The 13,414-nt window shown below is 35.0% G+C and overlaps 1 protein-coding gene across 4 annotated transcripts in view; it reads left to right on the top strand.

Annotated features, from left to right (window-relative positions):
- LOC150108868 (ubiquitin-protein ligase E3B) overlaps window positions 1–13,414 on the top strand; it is a 552,093-nt gene that overhangs the window by 328,417 nt on the left and 210,262 nt on the right. For all 4 annotated transcript variants that reach the window (XM_090410488.1, XM_090410470.1, XM_090410479.1 and 1 more), the window contains one exon: window positions 6,029–6,200. In XM_090410488.1, coding sequence (XP_090266614.1) covers window positions 6,029–6,200 — 172 coding nt within the window. The remainder of the gene's footprint in view (window positions 1–6,028; window positions 6,201–13,414) is intronic.

The following is a 13,414-nucleotide window of genomic DNA, read 5'->3' as shown; positions in this document are numbered from 1 at the left end:
TTATGCCCACAGATTTCACTAGTGGATCTTCCCATTTGTAGGTGGTCTACCTGGTTTTCTCTTTATTCTTGGTTGCCAGTTGAGTATTCTATATGTCCATCTGTTATCCCTGAGTCTGGCTATGTGACCTGCCCATCTCATCTTGCTTTTATATACTGCAGTTACGTCTTTTATGCCTGATCTCTTTCTTAATTCTGTGTTTCTAACGTGTTCCATTTTGCTGATGTTACAAATCCTGCATTCTATTGCACACTGAGTTATTCTCTGAGTCTCTTCTTCTTTTCTTGTCATGTTCCATGTTTCTGATCCATCCATGAATGATGGAAGAATATCACTATTAAATAGTTTTGCCTTCGTAGAGATGTCAAGATTTGGATCAGTAAGTGTTTCTTTTAGTCTGTCGAATGATAGCCATGCAGCTTTCTTTCTTTTTGCTAGTTCTTCAGATAAATCGTTATTCATTTTTATTGTTTGTCCTAAGTAATTGTAGGAGTCAACTTGTTCTATAGGGATGTTATTAATACATAGGTGACTGTCACTTGTGTAGATGTTTTTGATCCATTTTGTTTTTTCTAGATTCATTTCTAAGCCTATCTTACTGCTGTTTGTGTATATTTTTTCACCCCTTTCTTCTAGGTCTTTTGGTTGTGGGACATCAGTACTAGATCATCGGCAAACATAAGGAGTTGTAGTTTTTCACCATCTATGCTTATTCTTCCCTTTAGGTCTATTTTTTTCGGAATGTATTCTAAAGTGCTGGTAAATAGATTAGGGGAGATCACATCGCCTTGGTGGACTCCTCTCTTTATATCTATATTTATAGATTGATCAAATAAGGTTATTTGTGTGGTCTGATTTTTGTTAATTTCTTTTATCATGTGGATCCACATGATAAAAGCAAAGTAGGGTCCACATTTATTTCCAGTAAGGCACTGATGATTGCATTGTGTTCTATGGTATCAAATGCTTTTTTAAAATCAATAAAGAGGAAACATAGAGGGGAAAAATGCAGAGGATATTCTCTGCATTTTTCTGTTAGTTGTGAAATGACCTGGATATGATCTATTGTGGAGAAGCCTCTTCTGGACAATAGTTTTTTATGTCTTCCTTGTTCCCTTTTTTGAATAGAAGTATGGTTTTTGAAGTCTTCCATTCCTCTGGAATCTTTCTTTTAAGTACCACATGAATATGGCAGCCAAGGCTTTGAAAATAAGTTTGGATCTCTCTTTTAAATAATTTTCTAGTCTTAAATGTACTGATTAATTTTAATACTTGTTGCTGACATAAGATGTTTAATTTTAAGATGTTTCTCCTTTGTATTAGTAGCACATTTCTGAGTTCTTCTCTTCCCATGGTATGCTATGGCACTTCTTAACTTTTCTTACTCAGTAAAAATAATATCAGCATAAACAAATAGTTATACAGGGACCACAAAAAATCCTCTACACATACAAACACACAGAAAAAAAAAAAACTTAAATACTTTAAAAAATTTTTTTTAAAAAGTGCTTCAACATTTTGTAGCCTTGACAGCAATGTAAACGATGCACATCCACACTTACTCATTCAAATTAACATGTTATTAGTCACAGAACCCAAGCTGGCAATCTCAATTACCATTCAACTTAACCATCTAAACTATACTTTACATTATTCCTTCTGTCATTACATTACATGTACAATAATCAGAACAGACATCTGGTGTCAGAGAATGCCAAACCTTAAATTTCTCTCGTCCCCCTTTTTTTTATTCTTTCTATTGCAGAATTTTCTTACCAGTCTTCATTGCATTAATCATAGTCCAAATATCCAAGCATGATGAAGATGGGCAGGCAAGATGGGATTTAGCTGACCAAATTGTATTCTTATTGGTTTAAACCACAATATAAAATGATGGGACAACATGATAAAATTTCATGTCAGCTGGGGTTTCACCCAGTTAAACGAGGCCCCCGTTGTTTTTGCCAGGGAACCAGGGCGAACAGCGAAAAGTCAGCTACTGGAACAAATCCTTAAACACGCCCAATTTCACATCACCAGAGTTTAAGATCAGTATTATCAAAATAAGAAGCCTGAATGGCAAAGAAATTGAGCTAGCTGAGGAATTGGATAAGTACCAGATCGACATAATACGGGTGACTGAAACAAAAAAGACAAAAACTGGTGAGATGTTTCTGAACAATAAATACAAAATGTTATATTCAGGTAATGACAATCATGGAAAAGGTGTAGCTATAGTATTGAACACAAAATATGAGGCTAATCTTCATGAATGGCAAGCAGTTTCAAGTAGAGTCATGTGGGAAATATCAGATTGGGAAACTGTACAGTAAGACTTATTTGTGCCTTCTGTTGGTCCCACAGAAGGTTCTACTAAGGTAGAAATGTGTGGGGATTTTTGAGGCTTTACAGAAAGCAACTGACACAATGAAAAAGGAAAAGTTAGTCCTTGTTGGGGATTTAAATAGCAGAGTAAGAAATGATTGTCAGACATACAAAAATATTTTGGGAAAATTTGGAGAAAAGAGCAAAGCTAACAATGATGGCAAATACATGTTAGATTTCTGCTCGGGACATGGACTGGTTACTATGAACACAATGTTTCAACATAAAAATGCACACAAATTCACATGGAGAGAAGATGCAAGGAATAAGAAAAGTCTTATTTACTATGTTATTGTTGACAGTGATATTTTCTCTCTGGTGCAGGACACTAGAGTGTACAGAGGATTTGAAATTGGAAGTGATCACAATTTCGTTTGGAGCAGGATAATATTGAATTTCATATTGAAAATAAGAACATGTAAGAAAGTTTTAAAGCAAATAAAAGTTGAGCAGCTCTCGGATGTGAACTGTAGACTAAAATACACACTATTCAAGAAAAAATGAAAGAGTTTGTGAACAGGAATCAAACCTTGGAGATTCAGTGGCAAGCTCTGAAGAAAACATTGACTCAGCCAGAGAGGCATGTGGTGAGGTTGTCTGCAAGGATAGAAAAATCAGAACTCCATGGTGGACACAGGAAGTTAGGGAGGCAGTGAAGGAAAAGAAGAAAGCATATCAAAAGTTCCTGGCAAATAAGTCAGCTTGTGCTCTTAGAGAATACAGACGCAAATGTAATAAAGCTAAACACTGTGTAAAACTAGCTAAACAAAAGTCATAAGAGGACTTTGGTAAGAACATAGAAAATAAATATCAATAAGGTGCCAAAATATTCTGGAGGTTGTTGAAAAAGCTTAAAAATGGAGGAAAGAGTGCTGTAAAAGAAATTAGAGATGGTAAAGGTAACATGAAAACTGGAGAGAAAGATATCCTTTAAGTATGGAGTAATTACTTCAAAAAATTGCTAAATGAAACAAGCAGTGACAGCACAGTGTTTAGCACTAATCAGGCATGCAGTCAGGAATACCTATCCATACTAGAAGTAAAAAAAGCCATCAAAAGCCTGAAATGTGGAAAGGCAGTGGGAGTACATAATATTCGACCAGAAATGCTAAAGTATGGAGGTAGAAGGCTGCACTGCATAGTTCAGAAAGCCTGGACAGAGGGAGAAATTCCAGATGATTGGTGAAGTAGAGCTCTCATGGTACCCATATATAAAAAGGGAAATAAAACTGAATTTGAGAATTGCAGAGGCATTTCATTACTGAGTGTTTCTGGTAAGATTTATGCAAGTATAATTGAGAAACAGTTGAGAAGGATTGTATGAAAGGAAGTTTGTTGTAAAACTGATTTGGGGCATATACACGCTATCAGGATCAGATTTTCAAATAGTTGAGAAATCGTGGGAATATAACAATGATCTGTATTTAAGTTTTGTAGATCTGGAAAAGGCATGTGATAGGAGAAAAGCTAGTCTCTAGATGGTAACTACAGTTGTATGGTGTCAATGGGGCATTATATCAAGCAATACTTAGTGTTTATTTGAATTGTAAGTCAGCAGTTAGAATTGAAGGAAGTATAGGAAAATACTTTAATGTTTAATATGGTGTCAGACAAGGATGTACATTATCCCCTCTGTTGTTCATTATCTACATGGATCACATTATGAAGGAAAGCGTTATTAAACCTGATATCAAAATTGGAGATGTTAATCTCAGCTCTTTGCTTTATTCAGATGTTGTTATACTTCTAAATGAATCTGCTACAAGTCTGCAAGATTCCCTGAATAAATTGAATAACTTTTGTAATAGATATGGTATGAAGGTCAGCATTAAAAAGAAAAGACAAAGGCAATGAAAATAGAAACATTGAAAATATCAACTGCATTGTGAATGGAGAACTTATAGAACAAGTACCGTTACTTAGGCATGATTTTTAGTGAAGATGGTAAATTAAATATGGAAATAGACAACAGAATCAACAAAGCCAGTATGGTAGGAAGTCAATTAAATAAATTAATGCAGAATAAGAGAGAAATTAATCAAAACACTAAATTAGATTTATACAAGACAGTGGAAATAATAACACAAACTATCTACCAGAACCTAATGTAAACTCCATAGAACCACCAAAAATTCTTAAAGAAATATGTAAAGCACTCATGTAGGAAGTCAAGTGAATAAATTTATGCAGAATAAGAGAGAAATTAATCAAAACACTAAATTAGATTTATACAAGACAGTGTTCTAACCAATTTTAACTTATTGATCTGAAAGCTGGGTTAGAAATAAAACACTTGACCAAAGACTAGAGACAGCAGATATGAGAGTTCTGAGAAAGATTAGGGGCATGAACAGATAGCATCAATGGCAATATCATATTAAAAGCGAGGATGTTAGGATAGAACTTGACATTGTTAGCATCCAGGAATGTGTTAGCAAAGCTAATCTCAGGTTGTTCACTTAAACAGAATGGGAGAGGGAAGATTAGCAAAACAAGTGTTCTTTGCCATTGGCAGGTAGACTCAGAAGAAGACCAAGATATAGGTGGATTGATATGGTAAAAAGTTCCTTAGAAATATAAGATCTGATAATGTCGGAGTCTTGACAGGTAACAGATTGATTTGGAGGAAAATTGTAGATAACAAGTTAGTCATGATGTAAATTTTTCATGTAGTAGTATCATATTCTGTAGACCCCTTGAGGGTACATGTCAGGAATATGATGATGGGGGAAAAAAAACTGAATGAAATTTGAAGTTAAACAGAGAGAAGGTCATTGATGTAAAGAGGAATGGTATGCATGAATGAAAAAAATCTCTGGGGTACTCCAGAATTGATTAAAAAAAATATTAAGCTGGCAATCTGATTACAAAGGCTTAAAGGAAACACCATGAGATGGCATCTTGTTGAGAAACCTAGATTCCAGACAATCAAATACATTTTAAGAATGATAACAGTGGGTAAAGTTAATGATGAGGTTCGCTGTAGAATGAGAAAGTAGTAAATTCTATATCGGTGATCAGTGATTAACTAATTAGTCTCTAGATGATGAAGCAACTGTTTGTATCTCCAAAACGTACCACTCTATACTACTGAATCTGTTTTATTTATTTTATTTTTATTTTTTGCTGTTTTGGCTTAAAGTATATGCTTTATATAGCCCATTATTGTTAATTTTGATTTTTCTTGTTCTTGCTTTTTAATCCCTACTAATATCGCATAATCATTTTTGCTTATCTTATATATGTTTGGAATTGTTCAGAGAATTCATTGCTATCAACCTCTTCACTTCCATGTTTTTTAGCATATAATTGAATTATCGTTAAGTAGCTTTTGTTTATATTTAATTAAACTTCTATTATTCCTTTATTCCATATTTGCAAGAGTATCTGTTTTGCAGTAGACTTATGAAACCAAAAAATTGCCTTCCTCTTCTCTTTGATCTTCTACTGACCCCATTATATAATTAAAGTTCTGAAGTCCACAGTTCCTTTCAATTTCTTCTTTAATTTTATAATTTTCACAGTTTTAAGTAACTTATTCTATTTAAATAATTATCATCATACATTGCTATCAAAAAATGTGTGAAGAGTTGTGTCTGTGCATTGAATATACTAATGTTTCTCTGCTATTAATTTTGTTCAGGCCTCTGTTATCAAGACATGGTTCTTCCCAACCTGTGGAAATTTGTATGCAGCTTAGGACCAGGAAGTGGACTAAAGGCCTTTCTTGATCTTCTTGCTATGACCACAAAAACATGTAGTCCTGAATTTCAGATTTTAATACTTTTCTGTGATTGTGCAACGCATCTCATAACGTAAGTATGATGCGAAGAAATGATATTTAATTCTTTATCCAATTTTTATTTATTTATTTATTAGTATTTTTTTATATATATTTAGACCATACACAAGAGTTTGGTTGCTCAACCTATAGTATGTTATGTTTGCACACGAAGTATTTTCACGAATGGATTACTTGTATATGGAGGCTAATGACTCAACATCAGTTGTCTTAGTATCCCCTAATGCAAAGCAAACACCCTTTCAGATGTGTATAATGCGCTGCATTTTAGGAATGGCTACTACCCAGACTGGTTTCGACATTTATTGAGGTATGTTTAATTGTGGGAATACCTCTCCAAAAACTTTAAGTGATCTATAAGATCAATCTAAATCTCACTGAGTGATCCTAGAGAATCGCTACTAAACTCATTACTCCTGACCTGAACCAAGACAGGAAACTCAGTGGTGATTTCACCGAGTAACAGGGGAAAAAAAAAAAAAAAATGAGTAGAACCTCTCTACTTCCCATTATGTAAGCAAACCAATGACAAGCATTAATAAACATCATCAGTGATGATGTTTATTAATGCTTGTATATAGCATTAATAAACATCATCAACCTTTGAGGGTGTCATCAGCAGGAGCCAGGCCCAGAAGAGATACCAAGGTTGAAGTAATGCAGAAGTCATATATTACCCATAATGCATTGCATTCTACACATCTGAAAGGGTGTGTGCTTTGCATTATAGGATACTAAGGCAATTGATGTGAAGTCATTAGCCTCTATATGCAAGTAGCCCAGTCGTGAAGAGACTTCGTGCAAACATTATTTGCTTACACTTGGATAAAGGATTAAACCAAGGATGTAATTTCTTGGCATCTTTAATTTATAGTACAGGGTGGACCAAAAGTCACGAAAGGGTTTCAATATTTAATAACGCCTTTATTTTTTGTTTCAAATTTACAATACCATAGCATCATATACAGTACATATATAGGAAATAAATTTACACTAGGTGTGAAAAATCAAATCTTGTAAATGGCGTCCATTTTCTGCTTTGCACAAACATATCCTTTCTAAGGCATTTTTAATGACACCTGTTAATGTTTTATGTTCCAGTGCTCTGATTTCGGCCCAAATATTGTTCTTCAGCTGTTGAAGTGTCTGAGGCTGGTTAACATAAACGTTTTGCAACTTAATTATCTTAGTTAACATAAACTTAATCAAACTGCTGAGACAAATTTTTGAGAGAAGAATAATTTCCCACGGTTGCAACATAAGCTGACCATAGCATTCTCCAGATCTGATGCAACCATGAGAAATTATTCTTCCCTCAAAAATTTGCCTCAGCAGTTGGATTATGCCCCCCCCCCCGCTATGTGAGCTGTTGCTCCGTCCTGTTGGAACCACATGTCATGTTTATCTTGAACTGCTGAGAGTAAGAAATTTTTGATCATAGACCGATATTCATTTCCTGTAACATTGACAGGGTTTCCAACTTGGTCTTCGATTAAGTTCCGATCACTTCTTCCGATGTCACCCCCACACCTGACTGTACACTTAAGGGGATGCCATTCCCTTTGGTGAATTGCCCTAGGATTTTGCAAATCCCAAATCCTGCAGTGTTGTTTGTTAATGAAGCCATTCAAATGAAAATGTGCTTCATCCTACATTATCAGCTTGTGGATAAATTCAGAATCTCCTTGCTAATTCTTGAAATCTGACTGCATATTGAAATCTGTGGTGCAACAGCTTTCAATTTAGAAATTGAAGCTGTTGCACCAACTGGATTTTATATGGAAACAGGCTCGAGGTTTTCAGAATATGCTGGAGTGATGTCTGAGAGAGACTCCAACTTGTCCAGACCACCTTCGAGTTGATGTGCTCTGGTCTGCTGCAACTCTCCCTTACATGCTCAACTATGGCTTCATTCCTAACTGAGCATGGTGTGCCTGTTCGAGGAAGGTCACTTACTGAACCCTGTTCCTCAAGATGACTAATGAAACATATAATCATTGATTCACTTGGAGAATCTTTCATGCTGTAATGGCGATGATATGGTCATTGGGTCAGAATTATTGATGCTTGGTTTTAATAGTAAAATTTCACAATTTCTGTTCGCTGTTTATTTGTGAATTTTGCCATGGTTAAATCTCCAAGATCTTTATAAAATCTGTAAAGAAAAAAAAATGAAAAAGTTATTACAACTTCAGACCCCTTTGACTTTTGGTCTGCCCTGTATAACCAAGTGAAAAATCTTTCAACATCACTCTTAAAAGAAGAAAATAATCACCAGCATCTCTATACCAGATATGAAAGCATTCTCAAGGTTAGCACAGTCATAACATAAAGGAAGTTTTTTTTGCTTAATTATAAATAAAAATATAAATTAATTATATATACAGGGTTACATGATCAGCAATCATTATGAATAATTGTGGAGACACGAAAGTACTGTGTGAGAGAACTTTAATTATATTAAAATAAAATTCTATATTGATATCTTTATATCAAGGTCATCTTCGAAAGTACATATGTACACTGGATCACAAGCTACATTATTGCATACTACACTGGACTGAGAATAACTGCTTAGGTCAACTGTTGACCATAGCCTGACTTCTGGAAGGAAAATAAACCATAATTATATTGATAGAACTACATCAGCATTTACCAGTTTTCTGTAGTCCTGTTACTTTAAATTTCTGTTTGCTGTCTAAGAGTTATTATTTTGTTATTCCATTATTTATTTTCTTCTGGTATCCACTATGTTGGTTATTCTTCTTTTTCCAGATGCTAGTGTGGGTCATAGGTGAGCCATCCCAATCCTTGGAATGTTAAGACTGTTGTTTTTGTTGAGATTTGGTTGATTGATAAGCATTTCACAGGGGCAAATTCAATATATGTTCCTACCATGCTTTTGGCAGACCAATGTAAGGACTGGATGCTGCCTTTCTAGTCAATCAGGCAGCACATTTCAAGGGCATAAGTCATATAGGCCTACTTTTCTGTAATGAAGGTATTTGATGTGTCATTTATGTTCTTCTTTCTGTTTTGGGATTGTTTGACCTGTTTCACCTATGTAGAGTTGGCTTTACAGGTGCACCAGATCTGGTATACACCTTGGTGGGCAAGGGAAGAAAGTGGAATCTTTAGAAGAGCTTAGTATACTTCACTGATGGCTTAAAGGTGGCCTTAATGTTGTATTTTTGCAGCATATTATCTATTCTTTTAGATAATCCTCTTATAAAAGGGATGACATGGCTTTACTGTGATATCTTTTTTTTTTGGTTGTATTTTTGTGAAGGATTCTATGAATTATTTTCTTGTTATAGCTGTTTTTTTTTTTTTTTATAATCGATCTACTGATTATTTCAAATTCATATTTCAGAATTTACTCATCAGAACAAATTGTTAAACCTCTGTTTTTGAGGGTGGTAATAATACATTTCTGTGTGGAGTGGTGGTTCAGGTATGAGTCTTTAGAGGACTATCATATTCTTTGTCATGTTTAACTATCATCATAATCATCAATTTCCTGATATATTCCCCAAGATTTATTCAAGCATACTTGAAAAGAGGTTGAAAAAGATTGTGGAAGAGAAACTTGGAGAAAAACAAGCAGAGTTCAGACCAAAGAGAGGTTGTTAAGATCAGATTTTCACTTTAAGACAAATAGTTGACAAAGCTTGGGAATATGACAAGGATCTGTACTTAAGTTTCTGTATAATGTTCCATTTGGGTGAATGGAACATTATGCAGAACAATCCACAATCTATATTTAAGTTGTCATTTAACTGTCACATTCTATATTTTCCATTTCTGTTGTCTGAGTTTTATGCACTCAACTTTTAGCATATATTTTAATGTAGTGTTTATATGGACAAAAACTTAATTGACAGACAAATTATTATAGACACACACAGACATGTTTGCCTATATTCATTTTGTTTTTTGTAGTTTATTTTTTTTTAACTATGGACTTGTGCATTACAGCCTTAGTTAGTACTTCACCATTGCTAGCCAAACCTCATTCTCCTGTCATACTGTGGCAACAGACTTAGAATATTTACTCACTTTTTGTTTTCATTTCTTCCAGTAAACTCATTGATGTTTACTCCATACTTTTCACTTTCCAAAACTGTCTAGTCTTTCACCTTTTCTCTCTCTCTGTGTATGTATTCTAACAGCAATGGTAACATATTTAATGTCCAAATCTGAAAAGCAACTTTGTCATACTTGTCACATGCTCTACTGATCATGCAACTTTCTGTTTTTTTCTCCTAATGCTTTTCAACTGCAATCTCACTCTCATATTTATTCACACTCCTCATTCTTTACTATGTATATCATGCAGGAGAGTGATAGAAAATATTCAAGTGGAATTCAATCAAGAGATCATATCAATATATGAGATAGAAAAGGCAATCAGAAATGTGATGACAGCTGGAGTAGATATTTGACATTGTGTCGAATATCTATACTAGGTAGTTTCTATACTTTGGGGGGGGGGATCTTTTTTCACTTTTCCTGTAGCAGTGATATTGCTTATTTATCCAGAAATATTCCAATATGGAAGTATAAAAGTTTTACCATAGCTACACTGCATAATTCAGGTCAAATTCCAGATGATTGGAGTAGGGCTCTCATAGTCCCCAACTATGAAAAGGGAAATAAAACATGAGAATTATAGAGAAATTTCTCTACTAAGTGTTCCAGGTAAAATATATGCAAACATACTTGAAAAGAGACTAAAAAAAATTGTGGAAGTCTTATATCTTATATTTATTCTTCCTTTATATTTCGCTTTTATTTCTTTCACTGAAATAATCTTATTTAGTCGATTGCCTTAACCATGCAGTCTCTAATAGCTCTTAGGCCTACTTTTAAATGAAATGATAATATACCTAAACTAGGACAATGAAAAAGATAATCTCAAGAAAAGTTTAATTCCTCTGTTCCCTCGGATGATTGATTCCCTCTTCGATACAGAGAAATTTATTTTTAACTGCAGCACTCCGCATTTGATTGAAAGTTCAAGGATTTTCTCTATACAAACAATTCAATTCAAAATAATTAAAATATCTGATTCAGTTAAGCAATCTACTCAAAACTATACTCTACTCTTAGTAGTAACTTACATAATTCAATGTACTGGTATCAGATATTAAACTTATACACTCTCAGCAGTTACTCTGCTTAGACACTCACATTAACATGCATCAATTTCCTTGCTCTATTACTTAGACTCCTAAAGTCCTTCAATTTTATGTCATTACTCTAAGTAAGTCCTTATCTAATTCATAACACGTTCTCTAGGAACAAAACTAACTCATCTCACACATTTCAAGGATTGAAACTGATCCTATACACGTTCCCTGAGAACAAATAATATACTATGACACGTTCCCTTGGAACAACAGTTGATACTTGTACACGTTCAATATGAACACTCATTAAGATAATGCATGTCCCTGCTATACAATTCCGTAAGAGGAAGAAAAGAATTCCTTACCGGGATCGGATCCTCTTCCTTGGTTCTCAGGACTTTCTTCTAGAGTCATAAGGCTGGAATCTGTTCGTGAGAAGGCAGTTCCTTACAGCATAACGCAGGTGGATACTGATTCCTCATCACTGTAGTACAGCATAGCTCTGCTGTACCGCATCTATTCTGGCTGGCTGTGGAGTACATATCTCTTGGCTATAAGAACATCATTCTACAGGTCACCTCAGAAGCCTCCGTGAGCTTCGACATCTACCGACTGGGAACAGGAGCAACAGCAAGAAGAAGAGAATGTTTTTGGGCTCTGCCATCCGTTTTTGTGCTTCGTGCCGTGTTCTCCTATTGGTTCCTCCTTTTCGTCAACAGCGCATGGTTCTTCGACAGCTAGTGCCAAATGGGACTCTATTGGATAATTTGACTTCTATGAGCATTACTCATTCTCTGGGACACGTGTTTTGCCCTAGGCACTTCTTCCTTGTAAGCGGATTAAGTTCCAAGTTTCTGTGCATAGTTTACATGGCATACATGCAATTACTAAGAATTATGAACAGTATAGCTTACTACTAGAAGTTTTTACATATATTTTACATACATTTTACAATACAGTGGCATACAACAGTAGGTAAATTTATAGTATTTATTTCTGATTAACAAAATTGGCCTTGGGAATGGTAGATTATGTTAAACTCTGAATGAGATACTATTATGTTATAATTCTTCTCATTCAGAATTTAACAAAGATTCACTCTTCCACTAAAAAAAAAAATTTCAAAAGAATTTATTTTTTTTTATTTATTTATTTTTTTTTTTGTCTGTCTCCTTGGTACTTCACAGCTTTGCTTATTCCCATGTTTCTTCCTTTTCAACTGAAGTGAGTCTCCTGATTTATCAGATGCCTTAGCCAAATTCACTTTGACTGTTTCAAGATTCTTAACACCAAGTTCTAAATCTGGTTTGCTTAGTTGTGGGTCCTCTGCCTCATTTATGTTGCCTTGATTCTCAGGCTGACCATTTTTCCTTGGGTTTGGATCACTTTGTCTCTCATTGGTTTGATCTTGAATGTATTGGTCCTCATTCGACAGGCTCATCTCTTCCGACAATTGTGTTCTCCTTGTTAGTTGTCTTCATCTATCATACGTTGGCTTGCTGTAGGTCGTAGCATTTCTCTTCCTGCCCATCAGGGATACCTGACCTCTGGAAAGGTCACAGAAGAAGTGATGCTTTTCCAGGAAGTCAGTTCCCAAAATTACTTGAGAGAGCTCGAGTTTGGCGGTAATGGAAAAACTAATAGTTCCTGTCAGACATTTAGTCCGAATTCAGGCAGATGAATCTGGGCATGAACTTTTTCATAGGCCCTGGAGTTCGAGTCTGAAAGGGTGGTAAGCTTCACAGGCCTCCTTAGTTGGGAGATGCCTTTCCATACTTGGTTTGATGTGTTGGAAATACTTTTTACTTATAATTGAGGCATTACAGCCTGTGTCTAACAATAATTTACACTCAAATCCTTGGATATTTCCTTTAATATTCATCAATGACTCATTTGATGTTGAGAGACCTCTGAATTGGCTGCCTCTTTTGTGATGAACATTCCCAAATTTGGAATCCCATCTATTTTGCGAGCAATTCCGGGCAATATGTCCAATTCTGTTACATTTAAAACATCTAAAAGGCTCTCTATGATCTGTAAGGTGTCCCCTCCTCGCCTGTGGTTGAGTGGCCATTGATGCTGGTGGAATAATATC

Source organism: Typopeltis vanoorti, chromosome 2 (genome assembly GCF_054136105.1).
Source record: "Typopeltis vanoorti isolate ZY-2024b chromosome 2, IOZ_Tvanoo_1.0, whole genome shotgun sequence".
NCBI classification, from domain to species: Eukaryota; Metazoa; Arthropoda; class Arachnida; order Uropygi; family Thelyphonidae; genus Typopeltis; species Typopeltis vanoorti.
Note: the sequence above shows the minus strand (reverse complement) of the source record. Positions and strands in the feature narration are given on the sequence as shown.